The 12,230-nt window shown below is 52.9% G+C and overlaps 6 protein-coding genes across 7 annotated transcripts; 3 read left to right on the plus strand and 3 right to left on the minus strand.

Annotated features, from left to right (window-relative positions):
* The first annotated feature begins 106 nt into the window (after positions 1 to 106).
* On the plus strand, positions 107 to 1,265 carry LOC120948197 (NADH dehydrogenase [ubiquinone] 1 beta subcomplex subunit 7). Of its 2 annotated transcripts, none has more exons than XM_040364298.2 (4): positions 107 to 234; positions 316 to 464; positions 768 to 936; positions 1,013 to 1,265. In XM_040364298.2, the coding sequence occupies exons 1-4, from the start codon at positions 116 to 118 to the stop codon at positions 1,107 to 1,109; spliced, it is 534 nt and encodes a 177-aa protein (XP_040220232.2). In that variant the 5' UTR covers positions 107 to 115; the 3' UTR covers positions 1,110 to 1,265. The 2 variants fall into 2 exon arrangements, with proteins under 2 accessions (XP_040220232.2, XP_040220233.1); XM_040364299.2 differs by having other exon boundaries at positions 149 to 238.
* Positions 1,266 to 1,366: 101 nt separating this feature from the next.
* Positions 1,367 to 1,962, minus strand: LOC120948201 (protein PBDC1). The gene has a single exon (XM_040364302.2). The coding sequence runs from the start codon at positions 1,849 to 1,851 to the stop codon at positions 1,390 to 1,392; it is 462 nt and encodes a 153-aa protein (XP_040220236.1). The 5' UTR covers positions 1,852 to 1,962; the 3' UTR covers positions 1,367 to 1,389.
* Positions 1,963 to 1,998: 36 nt separating this feature from the next.
* Positions 1,999 to 4,554, plus strand: LOC120948191 (regulator of MON1-CCZ1 complex). Its single transcript, XM_040364284.2, has 5 exons — positions 1,999 to 2,220; positions 2,290 to 2,785; positions 2,862 to 3,257; positions 3,328 to 4,194; positions 4,262 to 4,554. Exons 1-5 carry the CDS (start codon positions 2,092 to 2,094, stop codon positions 4,321 to 4,323), a joined length of 1,950 nt encoding a protein of 649 aa, XP_040220218.2. The 5' UTR covers positions 1,999 to 2,091; the 3' UTR covers positions 4,324 to 4,554.
* LOC120948199 (adenosine 5'-monophosphoramidase HINT3-like) lies at positions 4,477 to 5,291 on the minus strand. The gene is made up of 3 exons (XM_040364301.2): positions 4,996 to 5,291; positions 4,690 to 4,886; positions 4,477 to 4,605 (listed from the first exon to the last, which is right to left on the minus strand). Exons 1-3 carry the CDS (start codon positions 5,267 to 5,269, stop codon positions 4,555 to 4,557), a joined length of 522 nt encoding a protein of 173 aa, XP_040220235.2. The 5' UTR covers positions 5,270 to 5,291; the 3' UTR covers positions 4,477 to 4,554.
* Positions 5,292 to 5,418: 127 nt separating this feature from the next.
* Positions 5,419 to 10,035, minus strand: LOC120948189 (vacuolar protein sorting-associated protein 8 homolog). Its single transcript, XM_040364282.2, has 3 exons — positions 9,818 to 10,035; positions 8,154 to 9,688; positions 5,419 to 8,081 (listed from the first exon to the last, which is right to left on the minus strand). Exons 1-3 carry the CDS (start codon positions 9,917 to 9,919, stop codon positions 5,885 to 5,887), a joined length of 3,834 nt encoding a protein of 1,277 aa, XP_040220216.2. The 5' UTR covers positions 9,920 to 10,035; the 3' UTR covers positions 5,419 to 5,884.
* A 95-nt stretch (positions 10,036 to 10,130) lies between these two features.
* Positions 10,131 to 12,202, plus strand: LOC120948195 (folliculin). The gene is made up of 5 exons (XM_040364296.2): positions 10,131 to 10,221; positions 10,327 to 10,472; positions 10,540 to 11,712; positions 11,786 to 11,888; positions 11,962 to 12,202. The coding sequence occupies exons 2-5, from the start codon at positions 10,430 to 10,432 to the stop codon at positions 12,077 to 12,079; spliced, it is 1,437 nt and encodes a 478-aa protein (XP_040220230.1). The 5' UTR covers positions 10,131 to 10,221; positions 10,327 to 10,429; the 3' UTR covers positions 12,080 to 12,202.
* The last annotated feature ends 28 nt before the right edge of the window (positions 12,203 to 12,230 follow it).

A 12,230-nucleotide genomic window follows, 5' to 3' on the forward strand; every position in this document is an offset into this window, starting at 1 on the left:
GAACTGACTGCAGTATGAACAATTTTGTCTACAATTTGAGCTCAAGGTGGAAATTATAAATTAATATAACTGGAACTTGATTTATTTTGTGCAGAAAAGGGGAAAACATGCGTCGATGAAATATTTTTCCCGACCCACAATCCCGTTGTCCGGTGTCAAACTCGGCCCACCTGTCAAACCCGTCCGTCTGTCAAAAGAACGGAACGAAAATCCAAAGCAATCATCAAAACCAAAGTACGTACGTGAAAATCTTGCTCTTCCTGCAAAACAAACCCACTTTAACGCCTTCCCTATCGGTTCCGACCACCTTTGCAGACTTCCTGACGCGCGATCACGGGGCTCCTGCGTTAGGATGGGTAACTACGTGTCGCTGTATCTGACCAACCCGAAGGGAACTCCGCTGCCGCTAACGGAACCGAGCTTCGACCCGAACCTGGGTTTCCCCCATGGCCGCAAGGAACGGGGTAAGAGAGCGAGAGAGAGCCCCGGCCCAGTTCCTCCGCTCAGTGGCTCACCGGCTAGCCGGTCTTTCAGTGGCAACGGATACCAAGCATCAGATTCGCCAATGGTCGCCCGGATTGCCGGAATGTGGTCGCAGAAACTACCCTCAATTACATAACATGTCAGATTGGTGTTGTGGGAAGATGATCATCTTGCGCGTCAAAACAACGTTACGCACCGATGTTTGGCGATGAATGATGCGCTCCTTTGCGGCAATGCGGTTCTAGTACGTTTGCCCTGCTAATGGCGTCTCGTTTCGTTTGCAGTAATGATTGCCACCGAGGAGGAGATGGAAGCAGCCAAGTTGCCCCTGGAGGCCCGTGATTACTGTGCCCACAAGCTGATCCAGTACCGTGCCTGCCGGTCCGACGTGTGGCCATGGGCGTACAAATGTGCCCACGAAAAGCACGAATACCTCAACTGCGAATACGATGAGTACGTATGGCCAGGCCACTGTGTCTGAATAACAAACAAAAGCTAAGCTTTCCCTTCCATCTCTCTGTTCTTTTAGCTACATTCTCCGGCTGAAAGAATACGAACGCGAGAAGAGATTGCTGCAGCGGAAGTTGAGACTTGAAAAGAAGCAGGCCCAGGAGCTGCAAGCTTAATCCGGCGGGCCGGCACAACCGGTGCATCTAATTTCAGTCCAGCGAAACCTTTTCAGTTCCGGTGCGTCCCTTCTTTCCGGTACCGTACGCGCCCCACAAGGCATCAGCATGTGCATACAACAGAGTTAATAGAGAAGTACATAATTGAAACGGAAACGCGCTTTCCTCTTGGAGTGCATGGCAGCGGATATGCTCCAAAATAACAACAGAATAACAAATCATCCGAAAAGGCAGCGTTTGTGATTACAAAAAGGGCGTGCAGGGGAGGAGTTCGGCAACTTTATTCCACATCTCTGTTTACATTTCTCCCGCGGAACTTCATCCGTACGATATCGTTATGCCCCTCCCGGTTTCGGGCCACCTCGATCGCCCAGAACTGGATCCGCACCACCAGGATGGCGTTTTCCGGCCGGAATTCTTCCTCCGCGTCCGAGCGCAGCAGCGTGCCGTAGCTGAAATCTTCCAACCGGTTGAACTTCTCCATGTACGCTCTCCATTTCGTTTTGCCGTCCGAGCTTTTCAGCTCGCTTTCGTTCACCACCCGCACGTCCATGTCGGGGAACATCCGCCGGAACTGCTCGTAGATCTCGTCATCGTACGGAGTCAGTCGTAGCAGGCGCGGATCAACACTGCACAGGAGATTGAAGTGTACCTCGGCGTGGTCGACCGCCTTCACAGCCCACAGCTCCTCCACCGTGCCATCGTTGACGAATTCTTCCGCCGGTCTCGAGAGTACGTCCATCGCGGCGGCCTTTAATTATCAAAATATCCGGCTAATTTCTTTCGCCCACGGAAGGCCCAAACAAAACAACGTCCAGGGCGACCTCGTTGCTCGCTGCACAGCGCCGCTTGACGTTTCCCAAGCAGCAAATTTGTGCCGCTCGTCGTCAAAACGTCAAATAGGTGGTTGGTGGGGTGGGGTGGGGTTGTGCAATACACATGTCAACAAATGGGAGTTTGTTATGATTCAGATTCAGATTAGATGAGTCGTGGCTTGTTAAATATGGGCACCGAACTGCAGCACTACTATCTGGAGCTTTCCCCCGATCCAATTCGCTTCGATGGCACGGGGCTGTTGACGAACGTGTTTTTCGACGATGCCAAACAACAGGTAAGGAAATGGACACAGAAGCCCAAGTAAGCAGCCCAAGTTTAATCCGATCGAAATCCCCTCTTGCAGGTTATCGCCGTACGTTCCGGTGGGGCGACGGGAATCGTAGTGAAGGGTGCGCGGGATGGGGAGAATTTCGTGTTCTGCATGGACCTACACTCGGCCGACGCTCCCGATGCGCAGATCCGCTCGATAAAGTTCTCCATCGACAACCAGGTGCTGGCCGTGCAGCGCAGTGAAACGTCGGTGGAGTTCATCAGCTTTCTGCCCAACCATCGGCCCAACCTGCAGGAGATGCTGCTGTACAAAGGCAAAAGCATGATCAACGGGTTCGTGTGGGTGCAGGAGCGGCAGGTCGCCCTGTTCACCAACGTCGGCGTGGAGATACTGATGGTGAACTTCGAGAAGCGATCGCTCAAATCGCTCAAATCGCTAAACATCACGATGAACTGGTTCAGCTACTGTCCGAGCTCGAAGTTTGCGCTGCTCTCCTCGAACCTTGGAACGATTCTGACGCCGATCATTTTGAAGCCCTCCACGATCACCAAGCTACCCAGGCTGGAGTGTACGTAGTGGTGGAGTCAGTAATTTACATTGATTTAATCTTAATCATAAACTCTCGATCGTTCAACTGTTTCCAGTGGGCATCGATCAGGGCTGCATGGGCAAAGATGTGACGCTCGCTCAGCTGTACGGCACGAACGCAATACTGATACTACGCCAGCCACCGAACCGGCCGTTCGAGGTGGTAATCTATCTGCTGAACGGTCCGGGACTGGCACCGAAAAAGTCCCACATTCTCAAGCTGGGCCAAAGCGGTCGGTTCGCCATGAACGTGGTCGACGATGTGGTGATCGTGCATCATCAGGCGACGGCCAGCTCGATGCTGTTCGACATTGCGCTTAGCAGCAGTGAAACGGAACACGGCACGGGGGCCACCATTCACTCGCCGATCATACCGGCAAAACCGATCCGACCGTTTCAGCTCGAAGTACCGAGCATTTCGCTGGACGGGAAAACGATGAACTGTGAATTGTGTATGTGGTGGACCCGTTCAACGGGTAGCTGAAGTTGCTATAATGGATATTCCTTTCCCCGCTTTTCCAGATACGAAAGATTGGGTGCTCTTTCAGCCAAACATTGTGATCGACTCGAAGCTGGGCTGCCTGTGGTTCGTTCAGCTGAAGCTGAGTGCTCTCTGCGCACTCATAACGGACCGTTTGCGCTTGGTGGAGTTCCTGCTACAGCGAAGTGAGGGCAAAACCGTCATCCTTACGGTGCTAAAGGACATGATGAGCACGACGTACAGTGGCACGATGCTGCCCGTGATCGAGAGCATCTTCAACAAGCTGAACGTGCTGTACAAAAGCGTACTGGACAGTGAGCTGCAGAGCCAGATGGCACTGATGTCGCTGGCCAAATCGCCGATGAAAGTCCCCACTCCGCCGAGGGTGCTGATCGATCAGGCCGACATGTACACGATCGTGTTCTCCACCATCATCGACGCACCGCAGATGGGAAAGATTCTGCTGCTCTACCTAAACTCGCTAGCCCGCAATGGAATCAACGCGAATCACGAGCTAAGCAAGGCGCTACTGATCGACCTAGTCAGTCACAAGCAGTTCGACACGTTACAATTTCTGTTGAAATATTCAGCACTGAACGAATCGAAAGCGTTGGCCTGCTTCTTGCTGTCGCTGTCGAACGTCGACTATCCGGTCATATCGCAGATGGCACTCGACATGCTGGCACGGTTGAATGCGAACGAGATCATCCTGGAGGTGCTGCTGGAGCGGGGGCAGGTGATCGATGCGTTGCGATTGGCCAAACAGATGCCCGGGGCGGATTCGTTGCCGGCGAGAAAGTACCTTGAAGCGGCATACAAAACCGGCGATCCGTTGATCTTTCACTCGGTGTACAACTTTTTCCAGATGAAGAACGTACGGCTGCGCGGGTGTCCTGACTTTTTGAAGCGTAAGTGCAGCCAGACAAGAGGAAAATCATTTTGTATTAAATCATTTCGATATTTCCCTTATTCCAGATGAACAATGTGGCGAGTATGTGCAATATTATCAAAGTTTAATCGCAAACCAATGCTTGTAAGAGGCAAAAGAGGCAAAAGATGGGAAACGGGAAGGAAGAATGTAAAACTGTACTGTCTGTATGCATAGCATTCCGTGGTGTGATCCTGTAACCATGGTTACAGGAGATCAACCAGTGTTACACCAGTACACGGGTCGAGTCAGTTAGCGTTAGTAAGAGCTCGATAAAAGTAATATATATTTATTCGTACATAATAACAACGATGTCGTTACACGTTAAAGCAAAAAGATATCACTGATTGGTTGTGCCATCGCTTGGAATGGATTGCATTATGGTGTCATCCTAGAAAAGAGGTTTCATGTCGCATAAGAACGAAAACGCATCTGGTACATAATTCATAATTTACGGGTAGAAAGAAAGACTTACCGTTTTGAACCACATGGTGTTGGGTCGGAAAATCATCCTCGAAATGAAACCCATCTTGCTGACCGGTGCAATCGCGTGCATGTGCAGATGCTTCACGCTCGTAAACGGTGGAATGTGAAACCCAAAGGAAGCTTCCGATGGATCAATGCCCCTGCTGCTTTGCATGTAATTAACCAGCTCTCGCTTCAGTTCTTTCACTAGATCGAAGTGGGTAAGTGGGAGAGGAGAAAGAGAATATTATGTGTGTTTGTGTGAAAACCCCCATTTACCTATTCCCTCATTCCCTCGGCTCATATTACTACGTACGCAAGGGCTTATCAGCAGCGGTGAGTGAGTTTACGTTTTCCAGATGGTGGTTCGGGATGGCCAGATAATGGAAGTCCGATGCCGGCCGGATGTCCTTGAAGATACAGATGCGCTCATTTTGGAACACGATATCCGTCGCCGGATCATTGCCGGTGGCAATTTTGCAGAAAATACAGTTCGGCAGTGTACTTTGCACGGAAGCCATGGGTTGCTGTGTTGTGTTGTTCGATTCTGTTTCCCTGCCCGTTTTTATATTGTTGCAAATGTCATTCATGTCATACGGTGGCACACAGAAGGCAGGGCTGAGCTGAAAAGCGACGTGATTTTAAACCATTTGAATTTTCTACCGTTTTCCGTTACTTTTCACCTCATGAAGGAATCATTTTCGCTTTCTATTCCACAAATCCACATACAACAAAGGAATGAATGTATGGATTTTTCGGGGGGTATGTTTTATTTTCCGTTGTCGAATTACATCGTTCCCTATCACGTGACATACAGCATGGTTTTTGTTCGTTCATCGGTTTGTCACCGAAATCGGATGACCGCGTTCGCCGTAGCGAATTCGCTCCAGAAAGGGGAAACGTCCATACACAGATGTAACATAAATAATTGTTCGATTCTTACTCGATATTGACTAAACACGTTCGTAACTAACAGTAGGGAATAGTAGTAGTTTTGGTAGAAATTATGCTAACAATCAGACGCATTTCACCGCTTCAACGCCAACTCGCCGCGAAAGTGGTTGAAAGTCCGTCGTGGTGTGGTGTTTTCTTCTTTAATCCGAAGAACGGATGGATTCCGGAATGGCCACTAGAAAACCACACCACACAGAGCGAGAGAGAGAGAGAGGGAGAAAGAGAACGAATCCACCAGGGGAGGTGACGAGTCAACCCACTCTGGGCGGAGCGCTAAGCTTCAGCGTACTGGGACCCTTGTCAGTACTCGAATCGTTCGCGTAAGGACCACTTTCCACGTAACATTCGGGCGTGCGGATGGAACACTCCTCCACGACCACCGCATCACAGCGTGGACATTTTAGACGCTTCATTACCGGCGCCTTACCCGTCCCCGTTTCGACGTTTTGCGCCGTTCCCCCATTGCCATCGGTTCCGTTGGGCGTCTCCACCGGAACAGTACAGAAGTTGGCCGCACACTGCTGATGCATGGCGTGGCCACAGTCACCCATCACGACGATCGGTTGCCGTTCGGTGTTGTAAAGCCGGGCGCGACACACAATACACTTGATCGACTTTACGGCCAGTCCGCGCATCGCAATCTTGCGCTCGCGGGCCAACATCGCGTGCAGATCGTTGCCCAGTATGCGTGATGTGGTTTGTAGCAGTAGCGTTTCGTACGCCGAATTGGAAAGCATACCTATCAGCAGGTGCTTAATGTCGCCAAAGTTGCCCGTGCTGGTGCTACCGGACGATGTCAGCACCAGCTGGACCAGCTTCGAAAGGTCAACGAATTCGCTCGCCGAATGGAGAATGTTTTTCGTGACCGTGGTCAGATCGGACCGGGCCAGCACGATGTGCAGCAGCGAGAACCACAGCTGCTCCCGGTCGCTTTCCGTCAGCACGGAGGAGGCACGCGTGCACAGGGCGCTCACCTGCAGGGCGCACATTTCGGCCGAACTTTCCGGCGCATCCTTGAGCGTTTCCACGGCCACGGCGTAGGCGGACTGGTAGTCGCCCTGCTTCTCGTAGAGGTAGATCAGCGGAGCGTTCAGCTCGTAGCGCTTGATCGTCCGGACGGCATTGTCTAGCCGGTAGGAGTCGTTCGACTTGAGAAACTCGATCACCTCCTCCGGCCGGTACTGGCACAGCAGCTCCAGGTATCGCTCCAGATCCGTCGTTTCCAGCTGGACCGATTGCTTGAGCAGTGCCTCGAGAAAGCGAAACAGTCGCTCGGGAACGTCTGCCTGCTCCAGCAGCTGCAGAAAGTGGCTCAAGTAGCGCATGAAGCCGTCCACCAGCACTCGCACGGCCTGCTCGCAGTTGATGTCCACCAGCTGGCAGAGATTTTGCACCACCAGCTGGTAGATCTGGCGCCGCGTATCGCTCGCATGCTGCGAGATGTACGAGAATATCTGCATGCGCCGGAACTCGTCCAGCAGATAGCAGTCGAATATTTCCTCATACCGCCCGAGCCGCTCCAGCAGATGCTCGGCCACGTGGTAGCAGCGGTTCTGCCGCGCAATGTCCAGCAGCTGCTCCGTCGGCATGTGATCGAGACAGTTCGAGCACAGCAGCTCGAGCCACGTCTGTTCGCGCTCAAAGTGTTCCCGCCTGGACAGTGGTACGTCCGTCGGTGCCGTCAGGTACGCAACGACCTTCTCCAGCAGCAGCTCATTCTCCGGCAGCTCGCGAGACGCAATCTGCTGGGCGATAAAGTTCAGCAGGGCTCCGATCTGTGACCAGGTCGCGTGCTCGGGTGTTAAAATTTCCAGCAAAATGTTAATGATGCGCTGGCGCTGCGAAAGGCCCAGCTCGCCGTTAAATTCCTTCTCCTGGAAGGCAAGCGATATGACGTTGAGCGTTTCGCGCGTGTCAAACTGCAGCAGGCGGCGCAAGTACGGATAGGGCAGCTCGTCTTCCGGCGCCTTGTTGGAGTGAATCACCGTCAGGCAGCGCAACACTTCGTGCTTTACGGTGGGAATGGTTTCCGGCGCAATCTCTCCGGTGGGATAGCCACGGCCGGCGAGACAGCTCGAGATGTACACCAGCACGCAGTTGCCGAGGTGTAGATCGTCCGTCGCGAGCTCGATCTGTGGAATCAGATCCGTCAGCGAGACGGTGTAATCTCCCAAGGCTTTTGTGTTGAGGTACATCTGCGCACGGTAAAGTCGTTCCTTGCGGCAGATCGTTAGCACTTGATGCAGATCGAGACACTGCCAGTTTAGCTTCAGGATCAAGTTCTCCAGCCGTGTCGTTTCGCCCTTCTTCCAGAAGTATTCGCACATCACTTGCGCAACGCTCGGTGCAACCGCGTCCAGATGGTCGCACTCGATGTGTTTCGCTATGATCTGCAGGTAATGATCGGTGGTGGGAAGCCGATCGTACAGTTCCTCCCAAAGCAGTTGCCTACAAAGGATCAAAGAATGGTGAGTTAAAACATAACGGAAGCGCACGATCCCGATGACCGAGAGCACTTACTTTTCTTGAATCTCTATCAAGCATCCCACTATTGCTTCGAGGCACAGTTCCGGCGTTTTCTTCGTGACACTCAGATACTCCTCGTACATGCGCAGTATTCGGTCCTTCGAAGAAACGAGGCGCCGATGTCGTCCTGCCGCCGCCCGATAACCTTCAATCGCTAGCTCGATCGCTTCGTCCCACCGTTGCATCGAGGTAAGGTAGGATATCCGATCGCTCCACGCCCGAGCACTGATGCCGTGCAGACTCTTGCCACCCAGCAGGTACAGCTGATTGCCCTGCGACACTACCGTGTTGTAGCAAGCGGCCGCCCCAGCCAGGGCGAGCGCCGGTGACACGTTGCCCCCCGTCGCCAGGCCCTTGAACTGTGCCGAGTTGTACATGAGCCCCACGTTCGACAGGTCGATCACCTCCAGCTCCCGGTTCGTGCGCACGTCGGAAAGGTGCAGCACTTCCTTCGTGTCGAGACAGGCGATCGATTTCGGCCCAAGCCAGTGGATGGCGAGCAGATTGTACGACAGCTGAATGTGCCGCAGGAAGAGCAACGATATGCGCCCGCTGTTGTAGATGATTTGATGGAAGAACAGGTCGCTGCCACGTGCCGCCGCCAGGACCGGATCGATGCTGCGCGTCGAATCGGCCGCCTGGATGAGCACCATCTGCCAGGCCAGCAACGGCAGACAGTCCGGGTAGCCCGCCATGGGATGAAATTTGATCACCTTCAGCCGGGGCCGTATCAGCACGACGAAAAACTTGCTCAGCGTGGCCAGCGCCACGATGGTGTACGTTTTCAGCGGATGTTCCTCGTCGCCGAGCAGCAGCGGCTCGACCGTACACACCTCTCCGCGGGCCCCACTGAACAGGCAGCGCGAATCGCATCCCCGTATGCCAAGCCTTCGGGTAAAGTTTAAGCTCCACACCGAGCCGCCCGAATCGGAGCAAAGGGCCAGAGCGGGCCGGTTCGTCCACTTCAGATGCAGCACACCCGTGTTCGGTGTGATCACTTCGTTCAGCGTCCTGATCACGTCGCCCGTTTGTGTGTCAATCATGAGGATGGCCCCGCGCGCAAAGCCGGCCAGCAGACGGGAGCTGTCCTCGTTAAATGCCATCGCCGATACGGCGCCCTGTGTGATTCCCTCCTGGCAGCACCACTTCAGCGTTTGCGTGCAGTCGAACGCGAGAATGTGCCCGTGCGACGTACCGACGGCAATCATCATCGAGACGGCGCACGATGTGGCCAGCCCGGCGTCCACACGATCGACGGCCGAGGTCAGCTGGGCCGTTACACCGTGCAGCACGACGTGGCGCAGAATTGACTCGAGCTTCAGCTGTTCCTCCAGGGACGGGGTCGGTGTGGTTCCACCGCGGATCAGATCGTCGTCCGCGATGGAGGTTTGCGTGCCGGTGCCATTTCCGTTCGACTGCCGCACACCGAGCGCCGACACACTATCCAGATCGCTGTCGATTTCGCTCAGCACACTCTCGAGCGTGGGCAGCGTATCGACGGCCGGGATTGCGTACTCTTCATCATCCAGCTAGAACGAAAGGCGGGTTGTTGGTGGGCGTTAGATATTGGTTTCCTTCCTCCCCGAGGGGGAGGATGTGATGTTAATCAGCTTCCCCGCGCGTCTCACGCATTCCAGCACTGGGAACCGTATACGTACCTCTTCGATGTCGAGCTGGAGCGATTCCGCCAGCAGACTGTCGTTCGACCCATGGTCGGAATCGAGCAGCGAGTGCAACGATGGCGCCTTCAGCGTGTTCATTCTGCGTGCTGCGTGCCGTTAAATGCGATCCATTAAACACGAGCCTGTTTCAATACTGCAACATTTCGGATAAGTAGGGAATGGAAAATAGCCCTTTATCACCTTTTTGCACTTGCACCTACTTTGACAGCTGCCTGTGACAGTTTGTTCGTTTGCGCAGCCCAAGGTGTATATAGTGTGCGTTTGTTTACATTCTTTTTTTGGTGGATTTCGTAGAAAATGTAAATTGTGCGGGAAAATCGACTTCGGAATCCTGTTGGCGGGATTCTCAGAGGGTGGAAGTTAGTTGGAGAGCGATTTTGGTAACCTTTTTTAGGCATTCGTCAACGGACAATGGTTAAAAATTCAAACTTCTTATTCCATTCTATTCCACTTGGCCTGCTGACATTGCATTGTTTTTGCATCAGTTTCGCTCTCAGCTGATACGCAGTACGCAAAAGTGTGGGAATGCAATAAACTTCTCCAAACTGGTGCGCCTTCCGTCCGGTGGTGCTGTTATGAAAAGTCCCGATGAATGCAATCATTGCACTGTGCCACTTCTGTGAAGTTCATGGTAAGAATGTTGCGATTGTTGCGAAATGAAAAAAGGCTCAACCATGATCACGATGTTTACGTTTTAGGACCGGGCGCTATTTTTTGCACGCAAACGTTGCGCGAAACAAACATCCAGCAGCTCGACATAAGCTTCGATATCGACCGGAAGGGATGTGCGGCGTGCAATTCGATCGGCAACAATATCGGGCTCGTGAGTCGCGACCCGGAAAGCAATGCCAACTTTGTCAGCAGCCAGATACCGGTGCTGGTGGAGACGGTTCCGCTCGTTAAGACGGCCGCCTTCCGGAGTCTCAGCTCGGAGGTGAGCTGTACGCCTTCCGAGGGTGGGTTCGTGTTCTTTGGTGATGCCAAGCATGGGCACGTGCTCAGTCACGCATTTCATTTGATCGACTCGGAGGCCCGCGGCTTCCAGAAGCGGTTCTCCATCGTGATACTGATGAAGGACAAGATGTTTCTGCTGAACACACAGCCCTTTCTGGCTGACTGTATGGGGAAGATATCGCGAGAGCTGCAGGAGTATGCGCGTCTCGTGCACGAGGAAGATCTACGCCGACAGGGCCTGGACAGGGCGCAGCGGATCAACAAATGCTACGGAAGTGGATCAACCAGCAATGCCACAAACATTACCGCCAATCGTTCGCTGATCGAGCTGACGGGCAAGGAGTCCATTTACGCTTACGTTCATGCTCATTTTTCTTTTATACTTTGGGCGGGTGCTCGATATTTGACGGAAAGCCTTACACTCGGCTGTCCTTCGACGCCGGTATGGTTGGGAAAGGAAACGGAGGAGGGATTTGCGATCGTACAGTCCGACAAGGAGGGTTACCAGATGCGCCGGCTCGGGCTCGGGGCTGGGGACAAACCCCCCTTCGACCAGGTGGACGAGCTAACGCGCGCCAAATACTCGCTGCGAATGTTTCGAAGCATTTTGAAGTCCAACTTCCTGTCCGTTTGCTACTGTGCGCTGACGGGCATACAGATCGTGATCCGCGGCACACCGGTGAAGGGTTACTGTTTGGTGGCGAATTTGAAAAAGTTCCTTCCCGAGGCACTGCACAAGCTGGCGCGGGCGCACGCCGAAACGTACACGTCGGCGAACGAGTTTCGCATCATCAACCTGAAGCAGGAAGCGATTGCGCCACACTCGTCGAGCAGCATTATGCGCGTGGATCTGGTCGACGATCAGGACAAGGACACGGTGGCGGTGTGCGCATGGGAGGGCGAATTGCCAAGCAAATGTAAGCAGTGGAAGCAATTGCTTTTGCTTTCTCATAGAACAGTAAATGATGCGGTGTTCTTTTGCCATTTCAGTGCCCAGTCTACTGCAGAAGATCATCAAGGCCATCGACGAGGAGTTGTTCAACGACCATGCGTTGGATAAACATTTACGGGTATTGGTGGAGGAGTGGAAAAAGTAAGCAATCTGGTGGCATAAGCCGAAATATGTTCTCTTTTTACCAGCAAGAGTGGTTCCCTCTTTTCCACAGCAAAGTGGTGTGCATTCGAAAGGTGAGCTCCAACCAGGACGTGGCCAAAATTAAAAAGATAATGGGAGTTCAGCAGCAGGACCAAGTTCTGATCAACTATTGGTATAACCATCTTTAAGGAATTCTTTACACTGTTGGATGTAAAGTGTATTGGTATTATTATTAGTTCAGCGTGCCTTTCAATCAGCTTGGCTGATAATTACTGTTCGAGACAATAAATGATTCTCTTTGACGAAGACTATGACCACGAAGCATTCAATGGGGAGAAT

Source organism: Anopheles coluzzii, chromosome 2, assembly GCF_943734685.1.
Source record: "Anopheles coluzzii chromosome 2, AcolN3, whole genome shotgun sequence".
Taxonomy (NCBI): Eukaryota; Metazoa; Arthropoda; class Insecta; order Diptera; family Culicidae; genus Anopheles; species Anopheles coluzzii.